At 47.3% G+C, this 18,559-nt stretch overlaps 1 protein-coding gene across 1 annotated transcript in view; it reads left to right on the top strand.

Moving 5' to 3' along the window:
* wwc1 (WW and C2 domain containing 1) overlaps positions 1 to 18,559 on the top strand; it is a 45,335-nt gene that overhangs the window by 12,424 nt on the left and 14,352 nt on the right. The window contains exons 2-11 of the mRNA XM_031750364.2: positions 1,913 to 2,022; positions 2,322 to 2,525; positions 3,171 to 3,247; positions 4,062 to 4,141; positions 8,683 to 8,812; positions 12,482 to 12,628; positions 12,950 to 13,020; positions 14,557 to 14,802; positions 16,445 to 16,534; positions 17,827 to 18,482. Coding sequence (XP_031606224.2) covers positions 1,913 to 2,022; positions 2,322 to 2,525; positions 3,171 to 3,247; positions 4,062 to 4,141; positions 8,683 to 8,812; positions 12,482 to 12,628; positions 12,950 to 13,020; positions 14,557 to 14,802; positions 16,445 to 16,534; positions 17,827 to 18,482 — 1,811 coding nt within the window. The remainder of the gene's footprint in view (positions 1 to 1,912; positions 2,023 to 2,321; positions 2,526 to 3,170; positions 3,248 to 4,061; positions 4,142 to 8,682; positions 8,813 to 12,481; positions 12,629 to 12,949; positions 13,021 to 14,556; positions 14,803 to 16,444; positions 16,535 to 17,826; positions 18,483 to 18,559) is intronic.

Raw genomic sequence — 18,559 nt, 5'->3', positions numbered from 1 at the left:
ACAGGCTTTTTGGCTTTTTGTCGACTGATAATTGGCAGACTGTGATGATGTGTTTGACTTTCCGTATCTAAACAAAACGAAACCTTTGTAGTTTCCCTGGTAAAGTGAGGAAAACGAGGGGCAGGATCATTTATGGATATGGATCTTCAGCTTCTCATGTTTGGGTGACGTGAGCCAGGAGGGTGAAACTCACTTTAAGTTGTGGCTAACATGTAAACACATGTGAAAATATAAACCATAAAAAAACAGATTAATATTCAGTTTACTCTATGCTTTGAGATTATTCACTTTTAGTTATCCATTCACCAAACGTGGTGAACATTGTGAATTATATATAAAAAGATCAGTATTGTTAGTACAAAGAAACAGAAGCTGTGGACACGATCCAGTGTTTGGGTTCTGACTCCAGCTGGATCGGGTGGGGATCTGTTCAGCTTACGTCAGCAGCAGGAGATCTGAAACAGGACGGAGGAAGTTGGCATTAAAAGGACGAGCAGTGTGAACTTTTCACTCAGCAGCTTTTACTTTTTGAGCGTGTTGACGTGACTGAAAATCTCAGCTGACTCTCGGCTTCTGTCCCGCTCGCTTGAGCTCTTATATGTGGTGCAACACTTGTTTGGAAGCTTTTGTTGCACTTAAGTTAGAAGTTGTCATTACAGCCTTGATTACACTCGGTCATTCCGGTTGTACTTCTGTGAACTCTGCCTGTGGACGAGTGTGCGCGACCACCAAAAACAGGCACATGGCATCCATGTAAACCCCGCCGTCTGATGGTCAAATTTACATCACTCGGACCCTCACAGACTCACGGACACGGGAAGTAGAAACTTTAGCCACACAGTGAGCGCTTAGCAACCATTTGGTGAGGCAACGATCAAAAATGGTTGTCGAGCGGTTTCTGGAGGAAACATGATCAGATAGAGGTACACGCACTGCGACAAAGACCTCTGTGCCTTGCTCACTAGCAGGTTACCGCTTATGAAGCAGTTGTGAACTAAGAGTGATGCAAACTGTAAATGGAGACCTTCAAGTTGCGGCTTTTTGAAATGTGTCAGTTTCAGCAGTAAAGCACGACTTTTACTTTGAAGACGAGTCTGCTCCACTCTGTGTGCGAGGAGGTGCACACACACCGAGGCCGAGAGCAGGGGACGAGCTGACAAAGCTATAGCTACAAATACAGCCCAGACGGAGGCGCATGATTCATTTCCATCTGTTTCCATATATTTAATATCATTTCAAAATTAAATTATAAATCGCTTTCTAAAGATGTCGTGTAAGAATAATATAGAAAATAAAGCAGGTCTTCAGTGGGCATTTAATAAAAAAGTCACAGCACTCCTCTGGTTGATGTCCTGAGATCAGTTCATGCACAGCAGGACTGTGAAGTGGAGAATATGACACAGTAACATGGTTGTTATGAGTCCACGTGGGATTTTTAATATTTAATGTCAGCCAAGGCGCTTTAAGGTCGAGAGGTTGCCCCGGAAACCTCCAGGCGATACGTCACCACCGCCTGTGGAATGTGGCGGGTTCGTTTCCTCCTATTGTGATGAGCGACAGGGACAACCCCCCTACACACCCAGCCTTTCTCCTATCCCCCTCCTCCTCCTGCTGCTGCTGAAGAAGCTTTCACACAGAGAGCGAGTGGGCATAAAAACCGTGTTTTGAGTGGATTCATTCAGCAGGGTTTGAATGTTTAGGTTTGATTTGACGCGTTTGCAAATAAACAGCTTTAATGGACTCGAGCTTAAACATCGAGCGGCCAACACAAAAACACGTAAAACTCGTGTAAACAGGCGAGTAAGACACATGTGTGCTCCTCTGCATCCTGATCTGTGACAGCCCTGATGATGAGGAGTGATGAAGAGGTTTCTGTGCTCTTGACTCTGTTTTCTGTTTTTCTGTTTCTCAGGCAGACGAAGCCTCTGACGTTCGCCGACTGCATCGGGGACGAGCTGCCGGTTGGCTGGGAGGAGGCGTACGACCCCGTCGTCGGAGCGTACTATGTCGACCACAACACCAGTGAGTTTCTCTCCTCATCATCCTGTTTCTCCCTCCTCTGTGAATGAGATGAGGCACCAATCAGCCCCTCACTCAGGCTTGGAGGCCGCTCAGCTTCATGAAGCAAAGGACCGGCAGGTTTATGGGACATTGCTGAATTACACTGTCCTAACTTATAGTGAAACAGTCTTTTCTGTTCTGTTGGTGTGATCAGTTCCTCTATTGCATCAAAAGAAAGCCAAAAAAGGTTTTTAAGCTTTGTGCCTCTTCCAACCTTTGAACTCCTGCTCATGTTTCCTCTTCATCGTGTTTTCCTCCAGAGAGCACCCAGCTGGAGGACCCGCGGGCCCAGTGGCAGCGGGAGCAGGAGGCCATGCTGCGGGACTACCTGGCCGTGGCCAGTGATGCGCTCAGCGCCCAGAAGGAGATCTACCAGGTGAAGGAGCAGAGGCTCCGCCTGGCACAGCAGGAGTACCGCCAACTCAACGACGCGTGGAGGGACAAGTCCACGTCGCAGACGAGCTGTGAGTGACGGCCGAAATCAAAAACCTCCGTCTGTCTGATTTTACATCAGAGATCAGCTCTGAGCCGCTTTGTGTTTGCGATGGTGACGGTCAGAGGAGGTCAGCAGGAGTCTGTGACCGATGTCTGCAGACGACACTGATGTGAGAGCAGGAGGAAGAATTCTGCTGGTTTAAAGCATCACATAGTGTGACAGTGACAACACTAATCATTCATTCATACATGTTGTGATCATGAGAAAAGTTTCAAAAACAGTAATCAGTACAAGGAAATAATAAAAAGAATATAGAAACATAAAATAAATAAATAAATAATTAAAAAACTATTAAAAATAAAATTCAGAATAAAAATACAAATATTTAATAAATATAGTTCAATAAAAGTAAAAAGAGTAAAATAAAGTTTTTATTAATCTGTACATTGTCACATTTTTAAAAAAAAAGATATATTTTTTTGTATTTCTAGATTTTTGGGGGGGTTTCAGCTTTTCTGTTAAAAACTAAATCAGAGGGTTTTGTTTACTAACTAACAGCAGCTTTATTCACATTTCCTCACTGAGGCTGTACCAAATGCTTCGGCCTCAGAGTGAAGCTGAAAATCACTCGAGCTTCTTTGACGTCTCTGTCATTGTCCCGTTTTTCCCACAGTGAATTCCAGATCGTCCTCTTCCAGCAAATATGACCCGGACATCCTCAAAGCAGAGATAGCCACGGCCAAAAGTCGGGTAAGACCACCTCCGTCCAAATAGGAGGCGTAACATTAGCTGAGCCTGCAGGCATGTAAACAAACATTAGGAAAATAAGGTGCAGGAGAGCACGGAGTCACATTTACCTACAGCAGAGGACGACCCACCTGCTTTGATTAGTGAACAGTTAACACATTAACAGCCGGCGGGCACTGCGGGCTGTTAGGACGCTTCGCTGCAGGGTGGGGGTGTTGAGCTTTCTGGCCTTCTGGGCTGGTGCAAACCCTGCTGTTGTTCATCTTGAAAGGGGAAAAACAAAGAGCGTCACACACACACACCTCCTGGCTGTGGATCAAATATGCACCTGAAGAGTCACCTGAGTCGAACTCTGGCCACACCCCCCCACATCGTCAGCATTTTAATTGGTGCAAAGCGGCACGACCACATACCAAACTCATTCTTTCCTTGTGAGATGTTTTGGACTCTTTTAGAGCCGCTTTGGATGATTCACAGTTCAGAATAATCCTTATTTGTCTGATACTGGGCTCACTTTGATACAAACCATGTCGCCTTCACTCCAACTACTTTTAAGCCAACGTTCTTCTGATTGGTTGCCCCTCATAAAGAGAGAGCCCCTCTCTGTGACATCATACAGATCTGAGAGTAGAAAAAACTGTGAAATGTTTTGTTTAAACACCTGTAGGGTAACATACAGAGCTCAGCTGCTCCTGGGAAGCATAGAGCCTTTGCTTCAAGAATTAAACTCTATATTTGTGACCCACTTTTAGAGATGTAAGTCTTTGGTCCTGGAGGTTTGGTTTCTAACCCTCACCCTGCCTCTGCCTCTTCTCAGGTGAACAAACTGAAGCGGGACCTGGCCTGTATGAAGCAGGAGCTGCTGTACAAAGAGCAAGGCTTCGAGACGCTCAAACAGTGAGTTTTGAAGTTTCCCGTGTCATCGTCCGTCCTGCTGCGTTACCTCGGTTATCTTGCTAGAGTCCAGAGGGGTGCGAAGCGAGTCCGTCCTCCTCACTGAAGGGCAGCGCTGACAGACGTGCTCGTGAGCAGCCGGCTGGGGGATTCGGTCCTCACTTTTTTCGGCTCCTTATTTAATTAGTGTGGCGGTCAGAATCTGACGTGATTAGAAAGTGTTTGTGTGACCTTCCCTCAGTCTCACAGCTCAGTTTAAAGGGCAGACAGGTAGATTAATTCCACCCGCAGACACAATCTGCAGCCACGTCCTAAAGATTAATGCTCAGCTGTTCCGATATTAGTTTGTTGGGAAGGTTTTCACTTTTTCATTTTGGGTTCGCATCGACATGCCAGCCGAAGAGGAAGTTTACCGATGCTGTGGCTGAAAATCAAGCGCGGTCATGTTTGTGTTGGTCAGAGCCGGTGTGACGTCCCGGGCACAGAACGAGGAATAAAAGAAGGATTTTAGATTCTGTGACAGAAGAAAAGTCGTTCTCGAGCTCTTCTTGTTGACGTTTCGGGAACACAAACAAACACGGGATTAATATTCCTGTTTGATGAAATCTGGAGGGTTTTTTCTTTTTTGTGGTGCAGTTTTGAATATTACACCAGGTTATCATAAAAACCACTCTACGTTCACCACAGGTTACTGTAGATCCCAGATTATCAGGGCTAAAGATTGCTTTCTTCCTGTTCCTCATCCAGAGGAAACCACCGTCTGTTTTTTATTCCAGAACATTCAAAAATCCAACACTAACAAATGTCTGGTCCGGGAGGAAAAGCTTCACGATGGATGGAAAAAAACTGTTATGCAGTAATAACAGTTCAAGTGTCTGAAATTAAAATTTTATCATTCGAAGCACTCGAGCTATGGCAAGAAAACAAAACGGGCAACAATAAAAATAAATAAATAAAACAAAACATCTTTAGTTAGTGCCACACAAGCTTTGCGTGTGTCAGGTAAAGGTGGTGTTTGTTTTCAGTAGTTTGAGGGAAACTGAAGTTTAATCATTTCTTTTATTTTGAAGAATAGCTGATGTTTGTTTGTGTACGCTGATAGTCACAGTTGTTAGATTGAAAGTTGAGTCCACATCAAGAGATCACGCTAAGAAAAAAAAATCAGAATCAGACGGTCACATGATCACTCACACAGGTGAACAGGAAGCGTCTTCTAGCTGAGATCAGGAGAATCAGAAAAACACGTCACATGAATTCATGAGAATTAAACCTCTCAGATTCCGACTGTTATCGTCGCCGTGCTCTCCTCGTCTGTTATCTGCATCACACTGAAGCGATGTGTTTGGAATTTGCCCCTGTGTGTGTGTGTGTGTGTGTGTGTGTGTGTGTGTGTGTGTGTGTGTGTGTGTGTGTCTCTAACTGTAAATGTGAAAGCGGAGATTGAAGTGGTGTAAATGAGCCGCCGCTTATCGCCTCGTTGTTATCGCACATTCCTTCTGATCGTTAAACTCTATCAGGAGCAATGCAGATGTGAGAGGGCGCGCTCGCCTCTCTGACCTGCTTCCACCCCTCTGAATATGAACTTAAAGTGGCTGAGGTTTTTTCCCTCTGTGTGTGGAATGTTGGGTCTGTTTGTCTTGCCCCACACGGCACAGTGAGAGTGTCAGGAGGATTAAAGAGCGAGCGGTCGGACGGCATTCCTCCGTGACTTTCCCCTCCCGCTCCGCTCCACTCGCTACGCAGACGGCGTCCAGACAGTGAATCCCCCCCCCCTCGCAGAAACACGAACGAGCTCAGACTGGAATGCAGCCACACGCTCGACTCCTGATAAGGTTTCACTGCGAGAGTAAAAGTTTACGAGCAGAAAAAGAGGGAAAAATATAAACCCAAAAGTCAACGCAGGCTTCCCGGGACTTTAGCTTCGTTCTTTGGACCGCGCTTTGAAAAAGGGAAACGAGGCCTCGCAGCAGATTCAGATCCATCTGCAGCTCCTGCAGAAGCTCTAACGTATAAATGCATCAAATCCAAGCAGGTACAAGTAATGTAACCAAATACGCTGTAAAGTATTCACCCCAAATCCAACAACCAGGCTGTCCCATCAAATACCAACATTACACACAAGTCTGGACGATTAAAAGAGAAAAACACTGGACTAGGATCATTTTGACGTGAAATCACATTTTTTTTTTAAGCAGACAAGAGCTTGTCTGAACACTTCAGGCACACTCAGGACCACAGACATCGTATGCAATGAAGTCCGGGATGTTATAGACGGCAGCAGGTCTGCGACCGCTCTTCGATCCGGTCTGTCATAATACAGAGACTGGCTGAGATAAAGTGGCAGGACTGATGTGACAGGCACTCAACAACCCTGCTTTCATAGAGGATTATCATATAATCTGTTATCATGGAGGGAAACCTCGCAGATGTGCCTGCGATTGTAAATTAGACGCAGATTAATTTAAACGTTTGTCGATGGTTCAGCTTCACACTGAGCTGAAAGGAGAATAGTCCAAATAAATTAGGCGATTAATATGAATACATGTATTCAGTTTATTGATAAATGGCTGTTCAGTAAATTGAAGTACGTGTTGTTATATTTGATATTATAAGTGGAGCCTAAAGATTACAGCTGATTAATTTATCGCTGTAGTGAGACTGGTCGACAGATACGTCTGCTGTATTTTCACTGGCAGGAGTTACATGTGTAGAGTGTGAATGTGAGGTGTGTATGTGCTATATACTATACTACTTACCAAACACAGTGATTTTCATGAGCTGCCCGCACTCGCCTGACAGGCAGGACTCGGGGGTCAAACATGCTCGTGAGCGTAAATCAGCCTTAAAGTTGCAGCGAAGGCGGGTTTGTGAGGCTGAGCGGCGAGTTTCAGTGTGAACGTGAGTCTGAGGCCAAACATGTCCCTGAGGTCACAGGTGTCACGCGTGTTTACCCAAACAGGAGCAGGAGCTGCTGATGACCAGGTCCAGGTGACCTCCCTCGACCATAAAAACACCTCCCACTTCAGCAAACACTCCTCTCCAGTATATATTATGTGTGTGTGTGTGTGTGTGTGTGTGTGTGTGTGTGTGTGTGTGTGTGTGTGCACATTTAGATCTGAAGCGCTGCTCTCAGTGAACAAGAGTCCATGTTTGAGAGGGATTTCAGAGGATTACTCGTCCCCTCGGCCTGTTACAGACAGTGCCTCCCTCCCTGCTCGCTTCCTCATTCCTGCTCTACCTTGTTTTGTCGCTCGCTCCCTCCCTCTCGGTCCGATCCTCCCTCCCCTCTTCCCTCTCTGAAGAATGTGGACGGGCCGGTTGTTCAGATGCATGCATGACTTACCGATGACGGGCTTTACACGGCTGCTGCCGCCGCCTCCGAGCACGGCCCCGGTGCACTCGCAGCCGTGACCGGGATCCTGCGTCTTACCTGAACAAACAGTCAACCCTCATCGTAGTGAGAGTTGGAATTACTGACACGTTTGACTGACTGCTTGGTTTTTAAAATATCAACCATGACTGAGCGTGTTGTGTTATTTTTATTTAATTTTTAATTTCTCATTAAAAAATAGAATAAATCATCCATCATATTTGAAAGGTCTGTGAGCTGATTAGAGGAGGGATTAAACACTCACTCACGTCCTGAAAACATCTGTCCTATCAGCTGTTTCACAGCAAAAACAAACAAAAACAAATAAAAATCCAGCGAGCCTAAACTTAAACCTCAACCGCCTCCCTGAGCGATTCAGAGACCGGCCACCGGAGGTGCGTGCGTGTCTGTCCGGTGCGTTCGCCGACTCCAGGTCGCTCCTGCGCCTAAACCGCACACCATTTCCTGCAGAGGGTCTGATGTAACCAACAGCCTGACGACACGTTAGCTGATAAACTGGTGACTCATTCATACCAGTGACAGAGTTATGAGTTCACCAGTAAAGCTGTTTCCATCTGAGGAAGAGTCTTTTAATCTGGAACAAGGCGTGGGATTCATAAATCCATCTAAATTATACAAGACTGTCACACATTTATGAAGTAGTAAATGATATTTTTTGCAGGGCAGTAAGGATGTGTTTGATTCGCTGCTTGTGATGCCCGTGAGAAAGGACGGCTGTGGGAAAACATCCTGACCGTATTTTCACACAATTATTCCGATTTAATGTCGGAACACGGCCCTGTCGGCTTCCTCAGTGCTGACTAATTTGAGGTCACCTGTGGGGCGCGACGTACCCGAAACTGGGGGAAAAATCAAAGCTCGGTTCGTCGGAGCTCGATTTACAGTCATGAGTGGAATCCAAACCTCGTCCCTGACATTTGCACTTGATGTATATCGCTCCGCCACAAAGAGTAAAAAGTCAGAGCCGATAAATGTTGAACGACGCGCTTTTACTGGAAACCACGAAGGTGAGAAGAGCGCCGAGTGACGTGCGCACGCTGAGCAGCTTCCTGTCCCTGTATCAGAGCGCTGCTAAGTGAACAAACATCTGCTCACATGGTTTTCAATCTGAATCATAACTGACCACCTCCTCCTCTTTCTCCTCCTCCTCCAGGATCGACCAGAAGGTGTCCAACAGCCCGTCCGGTTACAGACTGCAGGAGGCCCAGGCCATCCTCAGCGAGGTGCGCTCCATCCGCGACGCCATCAGCTCCGGGGAGAAGGAGAAGCAGGAGCTCATGCAGGTAAACTTGGGTTGGAAGCCTGGACTTCTCACATTTACACTCTCAACAGGCTTCACATGTAATTTATGGCTTATTTAAGAGTTAACAGTTACTCTGGGATGTCTGGAGAGATGATAAATCTACCTCGACTTGCGTGAAGAAGCAGTTTGGACCAATAAACGGTTAAAAACATCGGACTTTGATGTGGAAGCTAATGTCAAGTCAGAGAAGCTGAGGAACAAAACAGCTGTGAGGATGTTTCAGCAGAGCCTGACCTTTCAAAATAAAACCACAGAGCCACCTTGACTCTATGTGCTTCACGCCGGTGTTTGGATCGTCTTTCTTCCTCCCTTCATTTGTCGAGAGGAGGACACTCGACGTTAACGTGCAGTTGACCTTTCTTGGCTTGGTTAAAGGTTCGAGTTCAGTTTAGATGAGCTGGGAGCATCGTGTATGTTCATATTACAGCTGTGCACGTGTGTCACATGATGACGAGGACAGAGGCGACGGTCTTAAAGTGTTCGTGGAGCAGACGCTGTGTGAGTTCAGTCAAAGGCATTAATAAGAAAATAATCACGTGTCATTCTGTATCCCAGTAATGTGATTGGTATTTCTCACTCTGTAAGAGAAGGTCTGAACATCTGCGATGCAGCTGTTTACGTCATCGCGACAGGTTTTGAGTGGGAGAGATTGACACCGTTAAAACCGTGAGGCAAAGTTGGGCTGGTACAAAACATCAGAGCTCACGTAAAGTATTAAAAATACAAAAGTGTCTGAGGGTTAGACCCAGCTCAGCCAAAGGAAGGAGATCCAGCTAAGATTTAAGGAGGTCGGGTTATAGAAAAACAGCCTCAAAGAATTCAGTGTAAAATATTTAGATTCAGTGTCTGTGTGCAGTCGAGCTGTCAAATACAACAAAGAACATGCATTTAAACTGTTTTAGTAGTTTACACGATGAAAAGGAGGCTCCTTTAATGATGACGATAGTAAATAATGATAGAGTTTACAGTGAACCATCTCAGCTGCTTCCTCTGTTTTCCTGTTTTCACTCTGTATAATTGATTTGATTGGTCGAGCAGCATCACATGGACACAGTTAGAAAGCATTGGTCTGTGTTTCGTGTGTACGTACACCAACATAAAGACAAAAGATTAAAATAACTTGGGCCCGTGAAGAGGGGCGTCTGTGTCCAGATCTGGACCGCGATCCACCTGTTGGTGACCACGAGTCTGGGATGATAACGGTGGCAGGAACCTGAAGGTAAAAAGAAGATGGCGGGCTGGATTACAGAGATGGAAAGCTTGGTGAGGAATGACTCGAGGAGAAGTCGGTGGTTAAAGCTGCTGTTGGAAATGCTCGAGGAGCAAACAGACGTGTCTAATTATCTTTAACTTGAACAAAGCTTTCATTCTTCCTCGCTGTTAATATTAAACTGGTATCAGTGTTTACACAAAAAGTTGATCGTAATTTTAATCTAAGGCATTTTTAAAGAGGCTTCGAGTCCTGAAGTGTAGCTCGTGTTCAGCTCCAGGCTCTCTGTTATCTTGTTTTCGTGGCTCTGAAGCATGTACTGTCGTATCTTATGTACACAGTGACTCACGCTGAAGTGACTTTTAAAAAGCCTGCAGGCCGTCATGTGTGTCGAGCCGTTTAGAGGCAGCTCAGTCTGCTTTTCTTCTCCCACAGCTTCAGTTTGCAGCTCTCTGTTTTGCATGAATGGCGGCCTCATCCCGACGTACGCCGGTATCTCCCAGCACCCCTTCGCTCCTCCACGTCCTTTCATTACAGCATTAACTCATCCATATTTCCTCCACGGCTGCAGGGGGATTAAAGTTGCATGAAGAGGATGAGGGTTTGTTTACAGGTGTGCACCGAGACAAACTTTGAGTGTTTGATGTGTAGTTTTTTGGGCTCTGATGCAACGACTTGAAAACGTATGCGATGGTAATTTACGGAGCTGAGGGTGCAAACGTGTGCGTCTGCATTTGAAGTGCATCATTGTAAAAATTCACTGCGACATGCACGTAAAGATGGAAACCGTCAGGTGTGCTGTGACTGCAGATTGCTTTGGAGGTAGGAGGAGGAAAGTGTCTTCAATAATAAATAATGTGCTGCCTTCCTCCTTCTGTCCGTCTCCCTCCTCCTCCCCCCCGCCATCTGCAGCTGACAGCTCAGTCTGTCAGGCTGTCTGTTCCTGTGTGTGTGTTCACATCGTATATCTGCCTGTCAACAAGCACACATTTATTTCTGAATATGAGTATATACACAAATATTACAGGAACCCTGTATTGTCAGAGTACAGCATGAAGTCTGATGTGATCAGTTAGTATCAGAGGGGGGTGCTGATCAGGTGCACCAGAGGGGCAACGATGACACCACACCCACAGGGACAGTTTCACAGGCACACTGACGTTTTTTCACTGCTGTTAGCGTGAGGTGACCTGGACCCTGCAGAGGCCACACCCTGAACTTTAACAGGTGAGAGCAGGTTCACCCTGAGCACGTGTGACAGACGTGAGAGGGTCTGCAGAACGTTCTGCTGCCTGTACCGTCGTTCAGCGTGACCGGTTTGGTGAGTCAGTGATGGTGTGGGGAGGCAGGTCCATGGAGATCCCACGTCCTCCAGCTGCACCAAAATGCTCGGCCTCATGTAGGGAGAGTATGCAGGTGGAGGATGAAGGACGTGATACCACTGACAGACCGCCACGCTCGCCTGATCCAACAGAACACCTCAGAGACGTTATGTTGTTGGCGTATATAAGACCAGGCTGAACCGGTCCGTGTAACCTCGCTCTTCCTCAGTCCCGCCCAGTCGTCCGGTCGTGTTGGTTTGTTCTCGGCTCTTCACGGCTGATTCCAGGAGGATGGTGCAGGAGATCAGTGACCTCCTCAGTCCCCACATCTGAATCCAGTCCAACGCCTTCGGCAGGTGGTTAAACTGGAGATTTGGTAGCACCAACATTCAGCTGACAGATCTGCAGAGAAGCTGATTTAAAACACATTCGATGTGGAGATTTGCGTTTTACATGTTAATGGAGCTGGAACTGCGGATAAAACTGTGGGGACTGTAAATACTGTAATGATGGAGGTGTTGTGTTATTTTTCTGCTGCATATAAAAGCAGGGATAAGCTGCAATCCTCAGCACACTTCAAAACCAACCGCAGGCTTCATCGTGGTCGTAAAGATGAAAGGGAACGCGGCGGCTTTGGCGGCTGCACCGCAAACACAGAAGCAGCGTCTCCTTTTTCACTTTCCCAGAGTTGCTCCTTCACGCCTGCCCTTTGCCCTGAGCAGCTTTCACTGAGTGGCTCTGTGCAAACATGCTGCAGTTCATAAATGATTCTCAGCTTCAGTTCCTAGATGATTGAATACGACTCGAGGGCAAAGGTCAGAGCGTTTCAAAGGAATGTCGGGCTCGTGAACATTTGACGGACGCTCCTCATGCAGGTGCAATCCAATGGCCTTCTTTCTATGATTTTATACTGAAATAATGTAATAAGTCACAAATATAAACTGTAATTCACTTAATATATGCACAGATTTTAAAGTTTTATAATAATAAAAATAATGATGGTGGTTGCTAAGCAGCTAAGCGTTCTGCAATGCTGTCGTGACTCTGCGCCTCTTTCTTCTCTGCGGTTCGTGCTGTGACCTTTGGCGCCCTCTCTGTTTGTCTCGTGTTCCTGCAGAAACTGGCGGTGCTGAAGGACGGCTTCCGGCTGGACTCGGGCTCGCAGCAGGAGCTGTGGGGCAGCAGCACCTCGCTCGCCAACTCTGAGCTGTCCATCCCGCGGCTCTACTCCGACGCCAGCTCGCAGACCGACATCCCCGCCGAGGTAGGCCCCGAGCCGCAGGAGCACGAGCTCGTTGATTATGACTGTTTGCCATAATTAATTGTCAAATATAATCCAGTGTACTTTAACTCCACAGCTGGATGAACCCACTTGTTAGCGATTCTGCGTTTCTTTATCATTTTCTTCTTCTTTGGTGTTTCAAGATGGTCGAACACTGTTGTTGTGTAACATTAGAGGAGGGTGTTGATCAGATGACTTGATGGCATTACAAGAATCTGACACTGTTCACAGTTTTCAGTGAGTGTTGTCAGTAAAACGTTGAGTTTTAACCTCCATCGTGTTGTTTTGTTTGTTTTCTTTCAGTTCATGACCAGCAGCAACAAACTGGCCGAGAAGGTTCGTGTGAGCCTGAAGTACGAGGAGGCCAAGAGAAGGTAACCGTCTGTCTGCACACGTGTCATCAGATTTAAATGTAGAGCTTAGACAACGATGAGGCCGGAGGTGGATACTAGAAGGAAACCCCTTCCTCTTCAGCACAAAAATGTGAGACATAATCAAACTAATGAGACGTCGCGGTGCATTTAAAGTCTGTTTGCTTCTGATAATCTGCCTGATTCTGGGCTTAAATTTGGTAATTTTGTGTTTTAACGCTGTTTCTGAGCGCAGCTGTTCAGTGTTCAGTCAGATTACTTCTACAGACTTTACAGAGATGGTCCAGTGGTGTGGTGAAGATCACACAAAGTTGCTTATTTAACGTTACAGCTGTTGAATTTGGTGTCATTTGAACAAATGTGCTGCATTCAAGGACGTCTGGACGTTTATAGCCCGGGAACTATCAGTGTAATTAAAAGATCGATACAGCGTAGTAGCTCCACGTTTTATGATATTTGGTGATGTTGTATCAATAAAGGGACACAGATTATGGATATTTATAACATTAATGAAAGCACTCTGAGGACATGAGGGCTCATCTCGGACACCGGAATCCCGAGGAAGCGTTAGCTGAGCAAACTGACGTTAAACCGACTCAACCTGAAAAGGACCAACACTGGACTCGTCCTAACTCAGAGCGAGCTGACGGCGACGTCCTCGCCAGGTCGTTCTGAATGTTTTTCACTTCTTGTGACTGATCGCAGATTTCAGGGACTTCACGGCTCCCCGGAGGCTGAGGGTGATTGCAGGTCGTCTGACAGGAGACAAACTCGTTGCAAGCTAATATTCCTGTTAGAGCAGGAAGGTTTCAGAGTACAGATATAATTCTGTGCACAGAGAAGCCACAGATGTGATTTTTGACCGCTTATCATGGTTCATTGCTGTATTATCAGAAACAGACTTCATGTAGATGCCAGCCTCAGACTGAAAGGAAACCGGCTCATTTATGATCGTTTTTATTGGCAGCGATGGTATTCATGGTAATGTTGTGTGTTTATTTCTTGTTATTGCAATACTCAGCATATCACACAATGTTAAAAATCAGAGAAATGTCATATCGTGGTGATTCCCAGCTGTACCAGATGTGCTGTTAGCCTGGTCCTGACCTGACCGGTGGACAGTCTGACCCCGCCACGCTGGGCAGAAAGATTTGGATCCTTTTCTGCGTTCAAATTTGAGAACATAGTGATTTTTCAAATGTTCCATGGACAGATATACTAAATATTCGATTCAATTCTATTCAATTTTATTTGTATAGCGCCAAATCACAACAACAGTCGCTTCAAGGCGCTTTATGTTGTAAGGTAGACCCTACAATAATACATACAGAGAAAAACCCAACAATCATATGACCCCGTATGAGCAAGCACTTTGGCGACAGTGGGAAGGAAAAACTCCCTTTTAACAGGAAGAAACCTCCGGCAGAACCAGGCTCAGGGAGGGGCGGGGCCATCTGCTGTGACCGGTTGGGGTGAGAAATATCTGCTGCAGATTTCTGTTGGAAAATCTGAAACTGTTTCCTTCGTTTCCTCTCCCAGGATCGCCACCATTGAGGTGCAGATCGCCAAACTGGACAGCGAGGCGTGGCCGGGGCTGCTGGACCCAGAACGGGACCGCCTCATTCTCATCAACGAGAAGGAGGAGCTTCTGAAGGAGCTGCAGTATGTTAGCCCGCGGCAGCGGCTGCAGCCCAACGACGCCGAGAAGCTGGAGTCTGAGAAGAAGCGGCTGGAGCGAGACCTGCAGGCCGCCAGAGACAACCAGAGCAAGGCGCTGACTGAAAGGTGATTAATGTACGACTGTAATGAGAACGTGTGCTGCAGGGTCAGTGCTGACGCTACAAATCACAGTAAAGTTCAAAACCCAGAGAAACTTTACTCACACGTGGGAAACGTCGCCGTGACACCGCGGCTTTCATTTTTTTTTCCTGAAATTTTGTTCCTGAGTTTTAGAACCAGGATTCGGTTCCAGTCGTTAGTGTGAAAATGCACTTTAACAAAATTTGTTTGCACGTGATGCGTTCAGGGAGCGTCTGGGTTTGCAGGTTATACTGTGCAGATTGTCCGGATCACTCGCAGCGTCCTGCTGTGTGACGTTGGTATTTTCTCGCCGTGCTCGGGTAACCATTCCTCCTCCTGTGGTTTCGTGTTGCAGCAGGACTCGCTGTGAGTGCGGTTCCCTCTGTGTACCTCCTGTAATCTCGAGGCGGTATAAAAAGCACAAAGTCGACAGCAGCAGTGTGTTATGCAACTCCAGCGTGGAGTGATTTACCTTTGCCCGTCATGCACGGTGCAGCGATGAGGAACCTCATGTGCAGGGCCGGGATCCGCTGTGGCGACCTGTACAGGGAGCACGATGTTACTGCAGCACCTCATTGATCAGCCGAACAAGCTGCTGGTTCGGTTCCTGAACGCATCTCCAGAAACTAAAAAGCAGCTGCTGCGTAAAGGTGCAGCGAGGAGGTTAGAGGTGATGACAGGTGTGTGTAAACGGCGTCATTATGTCCTTACCAGCTGGTGATGCAGCTGACCTTTACAGACGTCAGCCCTCCCCAAGGAGCATGAAGAATCTCCTTCCTCCTCCTCCTCCTCCTTATCATCATCATCATCATCATCATCAGTCCCTCGCATCCCTCTTAGCCTCGTAGCACCACTTTCACATTTCCTGAATACCACAGTCAACCCCCCCCCCCCCTCCTCCTCCTCTAACAGGACTCCCGTTGTTCCTGTTCAGGTCAGACTCTACCTGAGCCCAGACTCTCTTTGTGTTGCGTCTCCTGTTCCTGTAACCTGAGAGGCTACACAGCACGCTCACAAAGAACAAGAACCTCTTGTAGTCCACCTTCCACACACACACACACACACACACACACACACACACACACACCCCTGCAGGTTCTGGTTTAAAGATTTTGGGCGGTTCAGTCGTCTGAATGTTGCTCAGGTCTGCCTCCGTGTGGACAGCAGGGTGTCTGCAGCTCCTTTAACATCCTAAAATGTCATTAATACCCATTTACTAATAAAGACTAGTAAAACTAGCTGAATGCCTTTGGTGGAGAAGCACACACTGTAAATCAAAGATGTCCTAGCTTTACTGTGATAGGACGGTGGCGAGAGGATGGAGAAAGACCTCGGAAGACATGCTGTAAGCGGCCTCGGGGAGGACTTGACCCTGCTGTTAACATGCGGAGAGAAGATGGCGGTGTCTCCACGGTGTCCTGATCCCGATGGCGAGGAGTCAGAGGCGTAAATAAAAACGCAGACGTGTAAAAGGGAGATGAACAGGAAACAGAAGATGTCTGTTTGCACCGAGGTGGTAGATCTCCTTAACTGCTGCAAGCTGCGTGGCGTTCAGGAGCTGCTGCCGACATCGTTTTTTTCTGTACTGCAAAAACTAAACGGCGACTTTGTGTCTTTGTTGTTTCAGGCTTCGTCTTCACTGCAAGAGGAACAAGCTGGTGAGAGAGCTGGAGGAGAACGTTCGCCTCGCCACCATGCTGCACACGCAGCTCAAGAGGTTCGTGCTTCTCATTGAGCTTATTAAAGATAATTAACACGTCTTTAAAGTTACCAATAACTCAGAGAGATGATGGAAGAATCTGCAGAAGTGAGAATGAAGCAGAGTTCACTCAAAGAGTCTCGGTTTCCACAGTTCTTTTCAAAATAAAGGCTCAAGACAGAAGCCAGGCGTGGAATATGTTGAACAAACGTGCAGAAATAACAGGAAATACGTTAAATAAGGCAACGTAAAACAGACTCGGGGCTCTGTGTGTGTCAGTCTGCCTCCAAAGGCTCATTTCAAACAAATAAAAAAGCATAAATCTGCCCCGGGTTCACTCCACAGCACATTCCTACAATTTTAAAACCTTATTTTAAAAAGACATGAAGCAGAAATAAGGATGCAGAAGAATGATGTGGATAGTTCAGTGGAGCAGATCTTAAAGTGTTTGTGTTAAATGTTCGTGTCGTGGTTTGTTTCTCGTTAGTGGGACAGATTTCTCTCTGCTCGCTCTCACCGGGCGGTCGACAGACGTTGTCGTTGTTATTCTGCTCTTTTTAAAATTGCTGCAGTAAAAAGTTCAACACCACAAGTTGAGCGTTGTCGACTTCTTTGTCTCCTCCCAAGTTTGATGTAACAGGACAGAAAGTACGCCGCGTCCCTGCTAACGAGCTGTCGCGCTTTAATTAGCTCGTCGTTCAGAGGCCGAGGAGGAGAGACGAGGACGACTTTTATCGTGAAAAAGTCAAAAAACGAGTTTTATTGGCAACAGTCGTTTCATTTATTCAAAGAAAAGAAGCAAAGCAAACAAACGTCAAACAAGACGTCAAAACAGGAACAAAAGCTTTTAGGAATCTGTTTGTTGCTGACGCTCGGCAGGAAGAGACCGGGACCTTAGAGCAGTTTTCCAGAGAAATGATTGGACAGCAGTCGAGCTCGGCTCATTTACGCCGTGATCGTAGTCAGCAGGTGCTGACTTTGTAGGTTTTGATCAGCTGATTGTTTCTTTAGTACCTGTAATGAAGTCGAGCAGCATTTTAGCTCGATGGAAACATCTGGACTGAAACTGTAACCAAACAGGTTTCCTCTACGTCACAATCTAAAGATAAGAAGTCCTGAACTTCTTCACGATCTCTGAATAAACTGCAGCGGTTTAACGTTTGTGACATAGCGCAGCAGACACAAGAAACGGTCTTGTGTTTCTGGACGTGGGTTAACAGACTCGCGCTCCAGCGTTCACACGATTGCACCGATCAGCTGACTCACGCGTCATCGTGTCTGTGGTTAACTTCCTCCCCCTCTCTCCACAGCCTGTCGGCCAGCACCCTCTCCTGTTCGTCCGGCAGCAGTCGAGGCTCTCTGACCTCCAGCCGCGGCTCGCTGGCCACCACCTCCAGCCTTGGCTCCACCTCCTCCCTCAGCTTCACCGACATCTACCTGGAGCAGCCGGAGCTTGCCGACCCGGACTTCCAGAACAAGCTGGACAGCCTCCTGCAGGAGGGCGTCCAGGGGGGCTACCGGCCCTCCAGCTCCATCACCACCATCCACGAGCACGAGGTGGTGACCGGCAGCGGCGCGAGAGATGCCGGGAGACCCCAGAGCAAGGCAGGAGGCACCGGAGGAGACGCTGGAGGAGGCACAGGGGCTGGCGTGGGGGCGGAGCCGTCCAGGATCCAGGCCCTCAGACTGTCAGAAACCCCCCGCTCAATGAACTCCTTATCCCCGCGCTCGTCTCTCTCCTCACTGTCTCCGCCGTGCTCGCCCCTGGTCACGGACGCTAGCTTCCTGTCAGGCGAGACGTTCGCGGGCCCGTCAGGGGGCTCCGGGTTGGGGCTCGACCTGGAGCTCCACAGCAGGCTGGCCGAGCTGGAGCTCAGGCTGGACTCTGAGGAGGAGCGTCAGGAGGAGCAGGGCGGTCCGGAGGAGAAGCAGAACCACCATGGCGGGCTGTGCGAGGAGGTCAAAGGTAAACAGGAAGCAGATGTTACACAGCACGCTCTATCTGACATGTTTTTAGTGTTGTGAGGAAACACCTGATCATTA

The sequence above is a fragment of the Oreochromis aureus genome, linkage group 10 (genome assembly GCF_013358895.1).
Source record: "Oreochromis aureus strain Israel breed Guangdong linkage group 10, ZZ_aureus, whole genome shotgun sequence".
Lineage (NCBI taxonomy): Eukaryota > Metazoa > Chordata > Actinopteri > Cichliformes > Cichlidae > Oreochromis > Oreochromis aureus.
Note: the sequence above shows the minus strand (reverse complement) of the source record. Positions and strands in the feature narration are given on the sequence as shown.